This window comes from Schistocerca serialis, chromosome 3 (genome assembly GCF_023864345.2).
Source record: "Schistocerca serialis cubense isolate TAMUIC-IGC-003099 chromosome 3, iqSchSeri2.2, whole genome shotgun sequence".
NCBI lineage: Eukaryota > Metazoa > Arthropoda > Insecta > Orthoptera > Acrididae > Schistocerca > Schistocerca serialis.
In genome coordinates this window covers 452,365,628-452,384,967 of record NC_064640.1, presented here as the reverse complement: position 1 = coordinate 452,384,967, position 19,340 = coordinate 452,365,628, and the positions used below count along the sequence as shown (strand labels likewise).

The 19,340-nt window shown below is 42.7% G+C and overlaps 1 protein-coding gene across 1 annotated transcript; it reads left to right on the top strand.

Moving 5' to 3' along the window:
- The first annotated feature begins 9,110 nt into the window (after positions 1–9,110).
- On the top strand, positions 9,111–18,732 carry LOC126470918 (vitellogenin-1-like). The gene is made up of 20 exons (XM_050098949.1): positions 9,111–9,141; positions 10,097–10,126; positions 10,264–10,409; positions 11,243–11,380; positions 11,465–11,587; positions 11,671–11,895; positions 11,982–12,670; positions 12,764–12,932; positions 13,444–14,036; positions 14,116–14,332; positions 14,519–14,732; positions 14,824–15,076; positions 15,370–15,658; positions 15,748–15,979; positions 16,065–16,337; positions 16,424–16,581; positions 16,663–16,806; positions 16,906–17,386; positions 17,497–17,672; positions 17,896–18,732. Exons 1-20 carry the CDS (start codon positions 9,111–9,113, stop codon positions 18,730–18,732), a joined length of 5,418 nt encoding a protein of 1,805 aa, XP_049954906.1.
- Positions 18,733–19,340: the final 608 nt, after the last annotated feature.

Here is a 19,340-nt window from a genome sequence, read left to right as displayed (position 1 = left end):
CGTTGGTTTGCTATCACTGAACCGTCCACAGTAACTTACTCTCTTTCCTTCCTTTCTATTCACGACGGATACTACTCCCGTTATGTCATTTTCTGCAACTGTTCATATCACCCTGTATTTGTCGGTTCAGATATCCAGGTCATCCTTTCATTTCACTTCACTAACTTCCACTATATCTTGATTGAGCCTAAGTATTTCCATTTTCAGATTTTCTAGCTTCCCTACTACAATAAAACTTCCGACATTCTACGATCCGACTCGTAGAATGTTATCGTTGTGTTCGTTGTTGCATCATTTACTCATAATCACCTACCTCTTGGCAGTACCCCGTCGGAGTTCCGATTGCTCGATTAACCCCGAATCTTCTGCCAGTGGAGAGGTCATCAGGATACTTTTTCAATTACAAGTCACATGTCCTGTGGATATACCTTATGTGTCTTCAATGCCGTGGTTTCGCTTTCCTTCTGCATCTTCATGCCGTTGACTATTGGTGGTTCACCCGACTTTTAGAGACAGCTGTCCACGCCAAGGACAAGACAGTGCCCTGAACATCTGGCCGCTCTTCCACCCTCTTTCACAAGGCCGTTGGCAGAACGAGGGTGACTTCTTACGCCGGAAGTCTTCAACCACCATTACTGACGATTATTATTCAAAATTTAAGCAGTGGCTACGATCTAACTCAAAAACCAGGACGTTTTGATTACTAGTCAATGATGCGACCCCCTTTTTTTGTTTTTTTGTTCTCATCACATGGTCTGGAGGGACTTCACATGACACCCTGCAAGTTCATCGTTGAATACTTCACTTAGTTTTTTTTATTTATTTTTATTTTTACAGAGAGCGGTCAGCCATCTGACTGAACATGCTGAGACTCCTTGACCATGTGAAACGTCCCCTTTGAACAATTATACATGACTGTCCTTAAGCTGATACACAATATTTTTTTTAGCGCAACGCAATCTGACTTTCAAAAATCCCTACAAAAGAATGGCCCTGACTAACATTAAGCTGTAAGTTTCACAAATCACTTACCTCACAAAAATCTTCGCTACTCAAGCTACTGCAATACAGCGAGCGCCACTACTGCCAGCTAAATAAAAGATTCAAACTACTGAAGGCACTAACTACTGATAGGGATAGTTAGCAAATGAAAGATATTAATAGAGAACAAACAATGTATTTACCTTAATATCATCAAAAGTCATAATATATATAGCAGTTCATCACAAATTACAAAACTCCGCCATCTCTCTCCCCACATCCACCACTGCTGGCGGCTCACCTCCAACTGCGCAACGCTACGCGCTGTTCACATCCAGCTGCCGCTGCCCAACACTACAATGGCAGACAACAATGCAAACTAGCCACAGGCTGCACACAGCACAGCCAGTGATTCTCACACAGAGCGCTACGTGGCGTTACCAATAAGAAAACATAAACAGCCTACTTACACATGGACACGGGTCGATCGTCGTACAGAAAAGGGTTAATCACTCGGTGCGCATGGTAGCACACCACTCCCAGAATTCGGGAATGTGCGCCGGCCATAGTTCGCATTCGCCCTAACGATGAAGGACGGTGAACCCGCCAGCCTGGATGTGGCTGTTAGGCAGTTTCCCACATGCGACTAGATAAATACCAGGCTGGTGCCCACAGCTCACCTTATTTACTTGATTCGCAAGCTTTAGAAAACGTTCGCACACTGCCACTTGGATAACACTAGTTGCAAAAGGTTGGCGTACATCCCGGGAGGTAAAAGGGTAGGAAGGTAGGACGAGGAAAGAAATCAGTCGTGTCCTTTTCAAAGGAAACTTCCCAGCATTTGCCTTAAGTAATTTAGTGAAACCATACAAAACCTGAATAGGGACGAACAGACAGGGTTTCAACGGTCCCCCCCCCCCCCCCCTTCCTAATGTAAGTCCAGTGTCTTATCACAGGGCCACCTCGCTCGATGCAATAATTATAGCTCGATCCAGCTTCAGCTTCCGCCACCAAGATATTTACCTAAACATTTACAACCACTCCATCTTGTCAAATTAAAACACTCAAATACGCCAGATTATTTATTTACTTATTGATTTACTTAATAGGGCTGTGAGACTCTACGTTACATAGGTCCAGGATTTCCCACATGCAGTATTTTTTTACATCGTAGTTACCTAAGAAATAAAAATTTTAATATGATAAATAGGATTTGATTGTCCTTAGTAATACTAATACTAATAATAATAATGACTATAACGTCAATAATGACAGTGGCAGATATAAAAAGAAGTTATAAGCACACAAAATAGATGTTTTCTGATATATCGAGTTCTAGGGAAAGGAAAATTTAAGAAGACTTTACTGGATAAGAATACAGGCAAATGAGGAAGATATGGTAGGAAAGGGATACACAAGGGTAACGAGTGGGTACAGGGGCAATGGTAATCATTATTTAGTAGATATTTCTCTAATGTACTGGGAGAGGTTATTCCAGAATCGCGTTCCTGCTACTGAGAAGATCTTCGAGAAAATTGCTGAACGATGGAGTAGGACAGAAAGGACTTTGCCCTGATGGGAACGGGTGTTTCTGCCATGCTGTTCAGACAAGAGCGTTAAGGTCGAGGAGAAGTATGGAGAACAGTATACGTTGATAAGACAGTAGAGAAGGCAGAAGGTATGCAAACCTCTGCGCCTTTCTGCACGAAGCCATGATAGCTGTGCATATGATGGTGAAATATGATAAGTGAGTCGAACGTCACAGATATAGTGAACACTGACATTCATATTCAATTGCAGGCACCGTGAGCTTTCCTGAGAATGGATTTGCAGGATAATATCTCTACAATCAATAATTGGCAGTGTTTGCACAAGTTTCTTTTTCAGGTCAGGAGGGAAGAGCTTTTTATATTTTTGTAGGGCATAGGGAGACACTGACATCTTCTTGCACATTGCAGTTACGTGCTCAATTCAATTTAGATCTTCACCTATTATTTCTCCCACACTCATTAATGAAAGACACAAGTTGATGTTTGTCACATTTAGGGTTAAAGATGGCAGATATTCCCTATAATTCGGGCTGACGAGCCTAGAACGACCAACCAGTACCACTTGGGTGCCGTGAACTTCCATCTGACGTCTTAAGCCCTCTAACTAAGGAACCAAGAGAAAGCCCACAATAAACTTGAACTACTAACTGGCTGTACATGACGGTCGCACCCTTACAAAGCCTTGGTCTGATCCATCCTCTCCTATGTCAATGTCGTCTAGGTATCCACTCCACCCAAGTTCAACCACTCTCGTCCAATTTCTTGGACATCATGCACTTCACCTTGATTTGCAGATCCGCTTGCCCTCTTCTATATCTTTTTTTTCCTTTGCCTTTATCACATTCCTACACGGGGTCGACATGGCCATTATCGGATTTAGCATTGTTAAAGTCGTTGACAGGGCATTAGATACTAATCTTCCTTTCTCCCTTCCTTTTTCTGAAATAATCATTGGAAGGGTTTACACCAGGAGGTAAACTGGTCAATATGGAGTTTGAATGACCTTTAGAATTTCTGGTAGACTGGGAAAATTGATAGCAAACTGGTGTAACTGGCGAACTGAAGAATGTGGACAGGAGTATATGGTTTAGACGTATCAGCAGTTTAGAAGATATGCAGGAGTGGAAAGAGAACAGAGCCTTGGTAAACATCTGCAGTGTGACGGAAGATATGGTAATTGATGTTGTTCATGGTGACAAAGGATAGGTAACTGGATAGAAAGACTGGGGAAAAGGCAAACATGGTGGATTGGAAATGAAACATTCTGAAGTTTGAAGAACAGACCAGAATTTTATAAGCGTTCATAGGTTTTGTCGACATAAAGTACAGAAAAAAAATATATATATATATATTCGGTCATGAAGTTGATGGGACAGGCATTGGGCCAGTTGGTCGCTGGAAGAGAAATTGGGATGAGAGCCACATTATTGGTTAAGACGGGTCACGTGGGCTTCAGAATCGTAATGGAATTTCTAGGCATGTGGTAATTCCTTGCAAACGTCTTGACCGTTAAATATCTTATTTATGACGCATTAGGTGCAGATTGACTTATTTAGGAATATATTGGGAGATAATGGAGTCGCCGGTCTTCCTGACGTATTGACTTACATTTGGTATAGTAGAGCAGACTTCTTCTGACGGTGATATAATGATTTTCGCATTATTATGTTGGCACTGTTTCATCATGTTCTACACATGTTATGTCGTCCTCTTCGAAGGCTCTTCCCAGTGACATAGAAGAAAGTAAATTATATATTCCCCCAAAAACGCTCGGCGTTATAATTCTGTAGCTATAAACATCAAAAATTACTTGTGTGCTTCAGAATTTTCAGCACAGTGTCGGCTATAACTATAAAACTGCACCTTGATATATTCATCGTTTTGAATATATGTAGGATAGAGTGTCTTAATTGCCTCACCCAGTACTGTTGATGTTTTCTGTATTATACAGGTGGTATTAGAGTCCCTATTTTTATTTCAATTTTTCATCTTTACCAGTGGTACAGTTTCAGCCTTGTTTAGTTCAATTACTGAGAGACTGCCAGAAACAGATGTTGAACAACATATTGTTAAGATGAATCACGTGTGCTTTAGAATGGCAATGAAATGTCTAAACCAACACATAACAGAGCTCAAAACATTTTACAACGTTCAAAGAAGGCGTACAATTAATTTAAACGTAGCATGTGCTTCAGCCTTATATATCAGTGTTATCACACAAGGAAACATCGAAATTCCTCTATCATCGTGAGCACAGCTTGTTATGAGGATTGCTTCGTTGCGTCTACAGCGAAAATATTGAGAGGCAAATGATAGTACGACATGAGATGTGTGTGTGTGTGTGTGTGTGTGTGTGTGTGTGTGTGTGTGTGTGTGTGTGTGTCGCGGTGGGTGAGGGGACGCAGAGAGGGCAGGCTGATCATAATGCAACAAGAGAGTCAATGGCTACAGCTTCTGTTGGCAAACAACTTCTCCTGTCTGTGAGAACTCCTAAGTCTGCTTATCAATGGCTATTGTCTTTGTAACATAAAAAATGAATAGAATTTAGGAAATATAGTTAGTGCAGTGAGAAACCTTCGCTACTATCTGGTCCACCTATCTTGACTTTGGTATTATATGATTATCCTAAATCATTCCCTACAAATGCCAGAATAATACTTGACAATATGCTACGGATATTATCTTCATCTTTCCCTGTCCCTTAGCAGTAGCCGGCCGCGGTGGTCTCGCGGTTCTAGGCGCGCAGTCCGGAACCGTGCGACTGCTACGGTCGCAGGTTCGAATCCTGCCTCGGGCATGGATGTGTGTGATGTCCTTAGGTTAGTTAGGTTTAAGTAGTTCTAAGTTCTAGGGGACTGATGTCCTTAGGTTAGTTAGGTTTAAGTAATTCTAAGTTCTAGGGGACTGATGACCACAGCAGTTGAGTCCCATAGTGCTCAGAGCCATTTGAACCATTTGAGCCTTAGCAGTAATTCTCAGTGAATTTGTTATACAATTTCATTAATTTTATTGCATTCGTCATTATATCTTCATATGCGGTGGTATAATTTAAAACGTGAAAAGATGTCTGAGATACCGAAAACAAGGACAGTTACTTAAGACCATTATGCAATATGTAAGGTATGACCACTGCGCCAAAATGACTGTCGATTTTTTGTGAATGCGTAGAAAGTGCTCTTTCTCTGCACTGGTTCTATCAGTTACGCATACTTTTGTATTTTATAACTTCTTATCTAGTGTGTATAGGCTTTGAGCGTATCTACATTTCCCCAGGAGTCCAATTCCACGACAGCTCACTGGTTATGTACGATCTCTTGCTATCGTTCGGTCCCAATATATACGTCGATGTTCATATATACATATACGTCTACATCTACATGGTTACTCCGCAATTCACAATTAAATGCCTGGCAGAGGGTTCATTGAAGCACCTTTATACTCCTTCACTACCGTTCCACTCTCGAACAGTGCGTAGGAAAAACGAACACTTAGATTTTTCCGTGCGTGCTCTGATTTCTCTTATTTTGTTATGATGATCATTTCTCTCACACTCAGAGGAGAAAGTCGGTGATTAAAATTTCATGAGAAGGTCGTGCCGCAGCGAAAAACGCCTTTCTTTTAAACAGCCACCACAAATCGTCTATAATATCCGTGGCACTCTCTCCCCTATTTCACGGTAATACAAAATGAACTACCCTTCTATGAATTTTTTCTGTGTCTACCGTCAATTATATATGATGCGGATTCCGCGTTTCACAGCAATACTCGAGAAGAGGGTGGACAAGTGTAGTGTCTCTTTAGTCGACCTGTTACATTTTCTTAGTGTTCTGCCAATAAATCGTAGTCTTTGGTTCTCTTCCCCCACAGCATTATGTATGTGATCGTTCCAATTCACATTATTCGTAACTGTAATCCGTACGTATTTCGATGAGTCTACAGCCTTTAGATTTGTGTGATTTATCGTGTAATTGAAAATAAGTGGATTCTTTTTAGTCCTAATATGGATGACTTCATACTTTTCATGATTTAGAGTCAATTGCCACTTTTTGCACCATACAGATATCGTGTCTAAATCATTTTGCAATTTGTTTTGATCATCTGATGATATTACATGCGGTGAACGACAGCATCTAAGAGGACTGCTCAGATTGTCTTCTAAATTATTTATGTAGATCAGGATTAACAGATGGCCTGTAACAGTTCCTTGGGGAACGTTAGATATTTCTTCTCTTTTACTCGATGACTTTCCGTCAGTTATTACCAACTATGACCTTTCTAACAGGGAATCACGAATCCACTCACACAACTGAGACGATAGTCCATAGGCACGCAATTTGATTAGAAGTAACTTTTGAGGAACGGTGTCAAAAGCCTTCTGAAAATGCAAAAGTATGGAATCTCTTTGACGTCCCTTCTCGATAGCACTTATTACTTCTTGAGAATAAAGAGCTAGCTGTGTTTCACATGAACGATATTTTCTGAATCCGTGTTGGCTATTCGTCAATAAATCGTTTCCCTCGATGTGACCGAGCGAGGTGAAGCAGTGGTTAGCACCCTGGACTCGCATTCGGGAGGACGACAGTTCAATCCCGCGTCCGGCCATCCTGATTTAGATTTTCCGTGATTTCCCTAAATCGCTGCCGGCCGATGTGGCCGTGCGGTTAAAGGTGTTTCAGTCTGGAACCGCGTGACCGCTCCGGTCGCAGGTTCGAATCCTGCCTCGGGCATGGATGTGTGTGATGTCCTTAGGTTAGTTAGGTTTAATTAGTTCTAAGTTCTAGGCGACTGATGACCTCAGAAGTTAAGTCGCATAGTGCTCAGAGCCATTTGAACCATTAGAACCTAAATCGCTCCAGGCAAATACCGGGATAGTTTCTTTGAAAGGGCACGGGCAACTTACTTCCCCGTCCTTCCCTAATCCGACAAGACCGATGACCTCGCTGTTTGGTCTCTTCTCCCAAACAAACCATCCCAACTCCTCGATGTGATTTACAATGTTCTAGCACAGCATGTCCTCCAAAATCCGACTGCAAATCAATGTTAATGATATGGGTCTGTAAGACAGCGGATTTTATGCGATATTTGCTAATATTAACTGAATTTTCCGTCAGTGCTGGGCAGTACATGATAATAATTATTTTAATATTGATATCTGCTAGTTCATCACCAGATATAAACCGATGTTTTAGTGCAAGGCTCTCCTAAATGTAGCTGACATACTTTATTCTTCTTTTTCTGCGTCTTCTTCTTCCTCTTATGGTTCTTTTTGTTAGTAACAAGTGTATTTGATTATTATTCAGTTCGAGTCCTCACGCGGGCATGGGTGTGTGTGTTTGTCCTTAGGATGATTTAGGTTAAGTAGTGTGTAAACTTAGGGACTGACGACCTTAGCAATTAAGTCCCATAAGATTTCACACACATTTGAACATTTTTTATTATTCAGTTAATGTGTACCGTACGAAGTTTGGCAATGGCAAGGAAAACGTTTCTGAAGAGGAGAAATTTGTTAACATCCAGTATTGATTTAAGTGTCAGGAAGTCATTTCTGAAAGTATTCGTATGGAGTGTAGCCATGTATGGAAGTGAAACATGGACGATAAATAGTTTGGACAAGAAGAGAATAGAAGCTTTCGAAATGTGGTGCTACAGAAGAATGCTGAAGATTAGATGGGTAGATCACATAACTAATGAGGAAGTATTGAATAGGATTGGGGAGAAGAGAAGTTTGTGGCACAACTTGACCAGAAGAAGGGATCGGTTGGTAGGACATGTTCTGAGGCATCAAGGGATCACCAATTTAGTAATGGAGGGGAGCGTGGAGGGTAAAAATCGTAGAGGGAGACCAAGAGATGAATACACTAAGCAGATTCAGAAGGATGTAGGTTGCAGTAGGTACTGGGAGATGAAAAAGCTTGCACAGGATAGAGTAGCATGGAGAGCTGCATCAAACCAGTCTCAGGACTGAAGACCACAACAACAACAACGAAGTTTGGACTCGCAGTCGGGAGGACGGCGGCTCAAACACTCGTCTATTTATCCAGATTTATGTTTTCCGTAGTTTCCCTACATTGCTTAAGGCAAATGCCATAATGATCCCTTTGAAAAGTAATAGCAGATTTGCATTCCCACCTTCCCGTTATCCTGATCTTTTGCCTCGTCTCAAATAACTTTTCCTCGATAAGACGTAAAACCCTAATCTTCTCTCCTTTCATTTAACGTACTGATATGTGTGGTGATGTGCTTGAAGTGCTGCAGTGACTATAAATTAAGTATTACGCCCTTTCCAACACAGGATTTGTAGGCAGTTACGGTCTAAATTTGAGCAAGAACTTTCTGGAGAGAGCGCTTGGTGAAGAACGGATTCTGCAAGCTGATCGTATCAGGCGACTGTGGTTAGCAGTTACTGGGGAGCTGCCACTGTGTAATCTGGTGATGTGCCGCATAAGCGCTGCTGGGTCGCGGGCACGCGCTTGCTGCAGCAGCTGATCCGGCAAGATCTGCTGAGGCAGGCGCCAGCAGCCACTATATAAACCGCGCCCGGCCTCCTTCTCGTCACCAGCTGCTCCAGTCCACACGATCATGTGGGCCGTGATCCTCTTGGGGCTCCTCGGTAAGTGGTCAGCTCTCCGGCAGCTCAGGAAATCACAGCTACCCAATCTTGCATACCTTTAGGGTAGCTGCTGTTTAAACAGCAGTACTCTTTGAAACTAAGTGCTCAAACAGTTTTCGACGACTGCCCTCAGCAAAACCCATGCTTTATAGTTCATTTTCTAAATAGTTTCCATCTTTCTTATTCTTCTAAAATGTATTCAAAAATTCTCTTTTGCTAGTCCGATGAACTGAAATACCCACTTAAGTTATTTCAAACTCCAGAGATACCCGCCACTTAGTACCAGTTCCTCTCTACTTCCGTAGTTGAGAATGGGGATGCGATTCCCGTTAGCGAGAAGATGTTTTTCTTTGTGGAAGGACAGGGATCAGTTTAACTGCTTTACGAGAACAACTGACGTGCTACTTGAGGTACAAATTGGGGTCTAGCTTCGAAATCCGACGTTAATAGGTTGTAAAGCGGTGCATGTATTTTCAGTTGTGCTTTCCAATGATGCCATAACTAGAGAATGATGCAGCCATTACTGAACATCACGAGGTCCGCTGGACCTGTTCACGGAGTCAATCAGTCAGAGTTAAGTTAAAGCGTGAAGGGGGGGGGGGGGGGGCGGTATGACAGATATTCAAATTCCATCATTATAGTCATGAAACTACCGCTGTTAGAAATACGGTATTTTACTGGGAAATCAGTTTCTGTTGTAGAGTGTCAATTCAGACATGAATACATTCATGACATTATTGGACATCTTTGTCTACATTACTTCCATTTGTGGTTAATAAAGATAAAAGTAAAACTGATATTTTTATATTGATATTCGAAATAAGTGTCATTCATACCACAATTAATGACCTGTTCAACGAAATTACGATTTGCCACACATCTAACTCCAGTACTTATAGATTCTTATTTATTGCGTTCAATAGATATCTATAATGTGAAATTTCTTTTGTTTCAGTCGGGGCAACTGCGTCCGAACAGCCAAGCCGTAAGTAGTACACATTATCAGCACGTTCCTGCACCTAAATATAGCCTTGTGATAAACGTATGAAATAGTGCATTTCTTATAACGATTCTGTTTGAAACGTTAAGTAGAACCTGTTAATTTGTGTTGATATTTTTCAGTATGGAAACCGGGATATGAATACGTGTACAACGTTACTGCCACAAGTTTGACCGCACTAAACCAGCTAGCAAACCAATGGAGTGGTCTAACCTACAATGTCACCCTGGTTGCCAGGCCGAGATCGCCGAGAGAGCTTCAGTTGCGGGTAAGTTGTGCTTCTCACTGACAACAACGTTATCGTCCAACAGACCGGAAAAGAAATAAACTTACGAGGACGATGCGTTATAATGGAACTTAATTTATTTATGGGAAAAGAAACTTTCAATCTGCTCGTCTAAAAACGAATGATACAAACTGGATGTGCTACTCCATTTGATGAGTCACGTCATCATCCTGGGAATGTGATATGCTATGGAGAGTAATGCTGGTATCAGCTCCGACGTCTGTACTGTGCCAACTACTGTGAGACACTGATGCTGCCACAGATATGCAGTGTAAGTGTAACTCTTAACACCGGAGGTAGAAACAAATTCAGATCCTATAACTTGCAGTTACATTAAATTAGAACAGACGCGAATATCTGAAAAATATCGTTTTGGTTGAGGCCAATAAAATCTAGTTAGTGAAAGTAACGTCTCTTCTTACCTTTTCATAAGCATGGAAATACTGTGAGTCACTGTTTGCGATGATATGTCAGGCAGTCTGTGCTTATGAAGTGGACTAACAGAAAAGGTCAGGAGATATTATTAAGTGAAGTGTTCTTACCCCATTAATTAAGTTCTCCCGAAACTGATACGTGTCTTGTCAAGTTTGAGTAACGTCATTGTAACACGTTACTATTTTCATCTTTCTGAGAAAATCGTTTGATTTTACTGTAATATCAATTAAAACGAAGTTAAACGGTATGTGCTGCTATAAAAAGTTAGTAGATGGATCAATAAACACGACTATCCACCGACTACCTCGCAATTTTTAAGTAATTGCCTCGATTGTAGACATAAACGACTGATAATATCGTCTTCTCTTTTTTTCTTGCAGATCTACAACGCAATCTACAGCAGAATACATGCAAATCTGTCTGGAGGATTTGACAATCCTATCCCAGAAGAATACTTGCATTGGAAGCCTCTGAGGCTATCGAAGGCTCCTTTCGACGTGCTCTACAAGGATGGAGAGGTAGTAAATTTCTAGAGTATCTAGATTTTGAGAGAAAAGTTTTCACGACTCTGTACTCATCTGATCGCGAAATTACATTCACAGATCGTCGATATGCTCGTCGACTGTTCGCTCACTGATGCAGAAGTTAATCAGCTGAAAGCTCTTGCCAGTATATTCCAAGTAGACATCGATCCAGAGAAAGGGTCGATATTTAAGAAGTACGAGGTATGTTTGTTGACGTGGACTGTCCTTTTTTCCAGCAATTTTCACCTCGGAAGTGTAAATTCATGCTCTCACGTTATTTACAGCAAACTGTAACTGGAGACTGTATGACTCAATACGCCAGAACTCCGATTCCGAGGTACCTCCTCCAGAGTGAACAAAAGATTGATCTGCCCGAAATCATCGACGGTAAAGCCAAACTAATAGACGTCACGAAAGAGCTAAACAACTCAAGGTGCCGTGACGACCGCCTTTACTACTTCGGTCTGGACGAGAAACCCTTCAACAGTAGCTCAGCACCGTCTCTGGCTGTAAGTTATTTAAATGACTATACTGATCCATATTCTTAAGCTTAACTCAATGTCCATCTAGTGACGTACGTTTTCTTCATTTACAGCATTCGTCCAACAGCAGAGCTATTGTGGCTAACATGTCACAAAACAACTACCTCCTGGGTTACGCGGAGTCAACAGAAAAGATTGTTGTCAGTCCTTTCTTCTACAACCAACAGAAGGGAATGATTGCGAGCACCGTGCGTGCGGTTCTGACTGAACACTTCCGCCTCCGCAAGGTAGTTCAAGCTCCTACCCCCGAATGCCGCACCGGAGGTCTCCTGTACAACCACGTTGACTCTTCTGAGGGCAGAGTTCACCTTACCGAGTCTGGCAGCGTAGAAGATCGCGAACAACAGTCAGACGAAGCACTAGAAAGTTCAGAAAGTGCCGCAGCTAGTTACGAGGCGCCGAGGAGATACCGGCGAGCAGTTAGTCCATACCAACAACATCTGCCAGAGCCTGGACTGAAAAAGCCACCACACCACCCGTATGAGGCTCTTTTCGTGGCTGTAGGAGGTAAATCTGTACTCTATGACCGACAAGTAAATGCCTCTCGCGTAGCTATTTCATTGGCCAGAGATATTGGCGAAGCACTCTACAATCCAATCTTGATTGCACCAAAAGAAGCCTTATCAAAATTCCCGCTATTGATAAGCCTTCTCCGAGTATTCGACGAGATCAGTCTTAAACGCATTACTGAAAAACTATACAGTGAACAGTCTCCAGAAAATCCGAGCTCGGAGTATGCATGGTAGGTAACGTCCAACTCTGTACATGCAATTATTTTTTTCTAGTACGACAACTTTCAGACCTATATTCATTATTGTGGTGTGTTTCATTGTAGGAGAGCGTACTATATGGCTCTCGCTCAAGCTGGTACTGGCCCTGCTCTCCTGAATCTCATCGAGATCATCGACGAAGACATGATCAGTGGAAGAGCCGCCGCCGAAGCTTTTGCATACATCCCTAAAGCAGCTCGTACACCTATTCCGGGATACGTCAAGCAGGTCTTCGTAAGTAACTCACTCCGATACTTCATATTTGCTTTCGTTAATGTGACGCTCATTCAGCAAATTTCACTAGCTCTTGAGTAGCTTCGTAGTTTTTAAGGGATAACAATGGCAATGACGAAAAGTGCTCAGTTAATGAGCCCATTGCAGTGCAAAGAAGCAAACTTGCAGAGAATATTAGCTATATTACACTCAGGAAATACTTAAATAGTAAGATTTTGCTTATATATGTTATAGATTATTAGAAACGATAGCAGAATTTACCTACTTCCGTCCTACTGCAGTTGCGGTCTCATTTTGTGGTACAGGCGTCAATGGCGGTGAAACAGGTCTTGACGGATACACAAGGATTGTTTAGCAAAAACACAAAGCTCCTACTCTTTTCAAACTATCTCTCTCCAGGAACAGTACTGACCTTTCTCAGTCACTGTACTAACCTTTCTGTGCATTCGTAATCATAAGAAATACAAATTTAAATGAACAGCGAATACATTATCTGAAATTTTGATTGCAGAAATTTGCCACCGGAGATGCATCTGACAAGTACCCGCTCAACATCACTGCAATACTGGCCGCCACTGAACTCATCCATTTGGCCCAAGTGAGCAATGTATCCAATTCACGCTACCCGAAAGATAACTATGAAGACTTGCTGGGTGAATATAACCCCGAATACGTGAAACAGTTGGAAGACAAGCTGAGGCGCGCTGTAGAAGATGCTTACAGCCCGAATATTCAACTGTACATCAGGGCCCTCGGCAACATTGGACATCCAGACATCGTGAAAGTCTTTAAACCTTACTTGGAAGGACGCAGACCCGTTTCTACCTTCCAGCGATTTATGATGGTCATGTCACTGGACAAACTTGCCGAAGCTTATCCAGAGATAGCGCAGAACATATTCCTGCAGCTCTTCCAGAACACTGGAGAAACGCACGAGATCAGATGTGCTTCGGCTCTGTTGTTGGTGGCGACGAACCCACCGGCTAGCGTCCTGCAGGAACTGGCTCATTTCTCAAACCTCGACCATAACACCCAGGTGAAAGCAGCAGTCAAGAGCATAATACAGTCAGCCGTCAGCGTACTTCGGCCCGAGGACTCTGAGCTGTAAGTATTCACTTTCAAGAGATCATTATACTAAATCATATTGTGCAAACTTCTGATAGTGTCATCCTTCGATCCGTAGTGCTTTGGCTGCCAAATCTGCCCTTCATTTGTTGACAACGGAAGAATATGGACTGGACAAGTCCTTTGGAGATATCAGCAGCGCCGTTGTTGAGGACTTCGACTTGGCATACAAGCAATTATCGGCATTTATCGGCAGCGTGGACAGTTACGTACACAGTGCGGCTTCAGTGAAACTTCAGAAGTTCCACGGCCCGCTCATCAGTCACCGTTCAGAGGTAAACCAGCATTATTAAAAACACAATCATACGGATACAGTGATGTTACACTTAGTTTCCGCACTTCATTGTCCAAGAAATGAATTACTTAGTTATTATTACGTATCGTACCGTACGTTGTGTCTGCTGTACTCGTATGAAACTGGTGACAGGTATTTTGATATGAAATTCATTTACACAACACAGGTAACCTCGATGGTCAGCAGCGTTCGGCAGCTGGTAAGAGTTTTACTAAATCAGACGAGCGAATCCGAACCTTCATCGGCCAGCGACCCTGCAAGAAAGCTAAACATACAGAGAAACGTCAGCGAACCTCTCGAGGGCAACATCCTTCTCGATCTTTTTGCATCGAAATCATTTGTAGCGTACGACAACATCACCATTGAGCTGCTTAAAGAATGTTAGTAGACGCTATTTCTTTTATCATTATTCAGAAATAAAAAATTCAGATCACACAAACTATTGCTCAAAAATGATATTTTATTTCACAGTTATCCAGGACGAGCTCCAAGACCTACGCGTTGGCAACAGCTACAACAAAACAATTCTGGCGAACTCAGCATCGGCCAGCATAGGTCTTCCTTCAATACTGGGTTTGCCATGCAATATAAAATTCGACGCCCCTGCATTAGTTTCGGTTCAGGTAAATGCGACGGCTGAGATTCACCCAGACATTGAGAAGCTCTTGTTGGATCCCCAACAGCGTCTCCAGTCCCTAAGTGTAAAGTCTGAAATCCAGGCCACGTAAGTGTATTTCATGATTTTAAAATATAAAATGTAAAAAACAAGTGTGTTGTTTATTAAAAGTCTGTGAATGGTTGGGCTTTACAAGCATAGTACAATTCTAAGACAATGCGAATCCCATCACATTCGGGATTTGATGTAGTTGCCAAATCTCCGGAGGGAAAATGCATGCCCCATTCACAACTCGTGCTTTAAGCACACTTTCATGGAAATAATAGAACTGCTTACTAATTTAGTTTCCTCTGCTCAGCTGCATTACAGTTCTCGTAAACCACGAGTGTTCTGCTTTTCAGGTACGCTTCACAACTGAACTCCAAGATCAATATCATCTTCCCACTCGAGAGGAAAGTGTACGAGTCATCGCTCGTGCAGAATCTACAGGTTTACGTTCCGGTGAAGTTGCATATTTCCCACAATCTGCCGCAGAATCTTACGACGATTAAGGTCCAGCCACTAGACAAGAACCAAAAATACCCACTCGTCCGCGCGAGCCGCGCACCTACCACCGCTGTGTGGTCGCCGATCCCACTCATCAACGCCGGTGAAAACCGCCGCATCGTGCACGTGAGACCAGCGGTGCAGGTAAGAAAACGTTATTTTGTATTACTGGTTGCGAGTAGTAAGTCGCTTACATTCATTACATTGATTTGTTTGCTCTTACGTTTACGCAGGCTCAGCGCGTGTTTGGTAAGGACTCAACTGGCATGGCCTTCATCGTAGACTACAAGTCTGAAGCTGAATTCATTGACAGGGAGGCTGCAGCCGATCACGCAAAGAAATTCGACGTTTGGTCGAGTGTATACTTCCCATGGGCTTCGGATGAAATTTATTACTACAACCACACACTCTACTACGCACCAGAAGAATCGTCGGCCAAGGACGTTACGATACAAATTAGAGCTCGTAGGTGTTATTGGCCTTCAAGTTTTGTAAACAGTCTGGAATTAAAAGTAATACGTACATTAACCAAAGTGCTTGTGATTTCCAGTCAAGAAGGAGTACACGAAATTCTTTCCGGGCCTGGAGAGCAGGAGTGACGAGCAGTCTTTGGAGTCAGACGATGAAGAGGAGCCACGAAGCTACAGGTCCATGCAGAGACGTCATCCAAAATTCCATCACAAGAGGGCAGCAGATTCTTCTGCCGAGGACAATTATGAACAGCTTGTGAATCAAATGAAGAACAGGAAGCTTGCAAACGCCGATTTGTTTGTAAAACCGCTGGAACAGAGTCTGGAATCCTTTGAAAAGGGCATTTTAGAACGTGAGTAACAGCGCACATTTTAATATCAACTTCACTGGAACACTAGGATACATGAAGGTCGGATTCTGACTTAACTTTCATTTCAGGTGGAACATCTTACATCCTTGAAATGAGAGTGATGTTCGAGCAGCCTCGTGGTGGGGATTACCGTTTGTCACTGATGCATTCTCGTAACACTCTCAGAGCTGTTACATTATCAGACGCGGAATATTGGTCCAAACCAGCAAGAGGACGCATTTACCAGGTATATATAGACCATAGCAGTCTCCAGATCAAGAGCATGTTTGTAGTACGTACTCATATCCGTAAGTAATTGTGCTTTCAGGCGTCTGCTGAAGCGATTGGTTTATTCCCACTGTTGCCCGAAATGAACTTCGAAAAGGCGTACAGTTCCAACCCTAACTCAACTATATCCTTTTCGTATCTCTCAGAATATGAAGGTGCCAAGAAGTCGCATATCTTTGCAGAGGTAAGTTATTTTCTAGACGAAACAATTGTTGAAACAGATGTTAATATATGACTTATGAGAGAATAGTTTCACAGTTATGATGTGTGATTTTTTTTTCAGTTCAAAGCAGGGCGCAGCGAAAGGTTGAAGGTACAGATCGGCAAGAGTGGCATCGCCAAGAAATGTCGTGAACAAATGCGAGAAGGAAACAACATTTTGTACGCATGCCGAAACGTCACAGAGGAGTCAGGATTGCTCGACTACTTTTCCGTTAAGGGAAGCTTCGACGACTTGTCTCTGGGATTCATTAACAGCACTTACCAAGTATACTCATATGTCAGGCACCTATTGTACCCGTTCATTTCTGAAATACCGGATCTGAGAGCTGCCCACCAGGTGACGAGCGGCAGATTTGACGGGCATCTGTGGTTCTCCCCGAAATGGGATTCTTTCAACGCCTCCCTGAACGTACCAGCCCTGTCGACGAACTTCACTGACGTCAGAGGATGGCCAAAAGGCAAAGTCCATCTGTGGCTGCCGCATCCATCACGACACGTTGCTGAGAAGCTCTCCAGAGGATACCAACATCGTTACGTCGCTCGTAAGTACCTCAAAGCGCCAGCATTTTCCTTACTCAGAATGCCTCCTTATTCACCATCGCGTTTGTCTGGAACATATGACTCACTATTGTGCTAAATTTTCCTATTGCAGCTGCATGTTCCTTGGACAAGCGCAACATGACAACATTCGACAACCTGACTATACCGCTCGAGTTGCCCGAATGCTGGACTCTGATTCTATCACTTGTACCGAAACCAGTCTATGACGAAGAATTAAGCTACGTAAACGTCAGTGTTCTCGCAATGCAGGAACAGTCAGGCGCAAGGGTAATTACCATTTGCTATAAAAATAGCTCTTTTAACTGTCATATAGCAGTATAAGTGAACTTCATTCGTCATGTTATGTGCTAATTTTTATTCTTGAACAGTTTCTTATGTTTTCAGTCACAGAATCCATTGTTGCTAGAGAATGATAAGCAACATGATTTGAAACAGTTGCCAAGATCTGTTTTGTAATTAAATGCCACGATGTATGCGCTCTGTGTTTCAGAAATTCAAGATACAAATCGGAAAACACTATATTGAGCAAGAGTCAACGAAGTACATTGTAGTAGACCGCATGAAGCATAACCTACGTTCTGATGAAACAACGCACGTGGATGTGGATGGAGCAGTGTTCGCAGTGGGTGCGCTCCTACCCAGTGGCAGCAGCTGGCTGTCCGTGCCGCTGTACGGCCTAAGTCTGCACTACGATGGAGAACGAGCCCTGTTGCTGGTCAACGAGACCTACAAGGACTCTGCCAGAGGCCTTTGCGGTACCTACGATGGCGAAACGGTGACCGACTTGACCATCCCCGAGAACTGTATCTTGAAGGACCCTCGCCATTTCGTCGCACGCTACGTCATTCCGGAGACCTGCCAAGTCGACAGTGTCAAGCGCTTGCAGTCAGAGGCGAATAACGTTCCCTGCTACCCGTACGAAATCTTTCCGGCTGACAAAATCGTCTCCAGGCAATATCCCAGCCCTTACAGAGCTGCTGCACGTAGCGTGGACAGTGACGAATCATCCGCTAGCGACGAAGAATCTGCTTCTCGTGGATCGGGCAGCAAGTCTCCGGGCAACCTCCGTCCGGTGAAGGTCATCAAGGCAGTGGAGCACGCGGGCAAGCTGGCGTTCAGCATTCAGAAGGTTAAACAGTGCTTGCCGCCTCTAGTGGCTGACAAGGTGGAGTGGAGGAAAATCCCATACCACTTCATCAACAAAACCTCTGCTGGCCTCCACTGGTTCCAACAAGTGAAGAAGTCGCCACATAACTTCGATTTCAGCAAGAAGTCGAAGAACGGCGAAATACGCACCGAAATCCACTTGTCATGCAGACGACCATGAAATACTGACAAAATGTAAAGAACTTCTAAGTGTGCAAAGATGTTCACATGGTTAGAAAGATGAAATAAATCTTTTCTCTCAATCTGCATATCTTTTTTTTTTTCACTGTAGAATTAGATTTCAATAATCTCCATACCTGATCCCTGCCTAAAATACAAACTAAACACACAAATGAGAACATTAACATTTTCATAATAATGGACGGGAAGATCACGTTTCTCGTCTACTAATGCACCCCAACGCAACTGCAAAATGACTTATAACGTATTTATTCTAGACAAGTGCTGAGAAAATTTCTTTATTGTATGTGAGTGGATTTGAGTGATAGCTCTGGACTCTAAGGTGTATCAAGCTGAGCGCTAGCAATTATGCTTATGCCGTACAAAGACACGTTGCAGGCCAACTTAGAATTTCCCAATCTGACACATAGTTTTAACTTGTCAAATATAGTCAACACAGCATCTCTTCCATACCCCATAAAATAATTCATTCTCACCAAACAAGTAAATGTTTTTTGGAGTAAGCTTTCAGACTTAAATGTAGGAGACTGATTTGAAAATTGAGTCAGCTTAACAATTTAGTAACGAAATAACCTACATCTATATCTA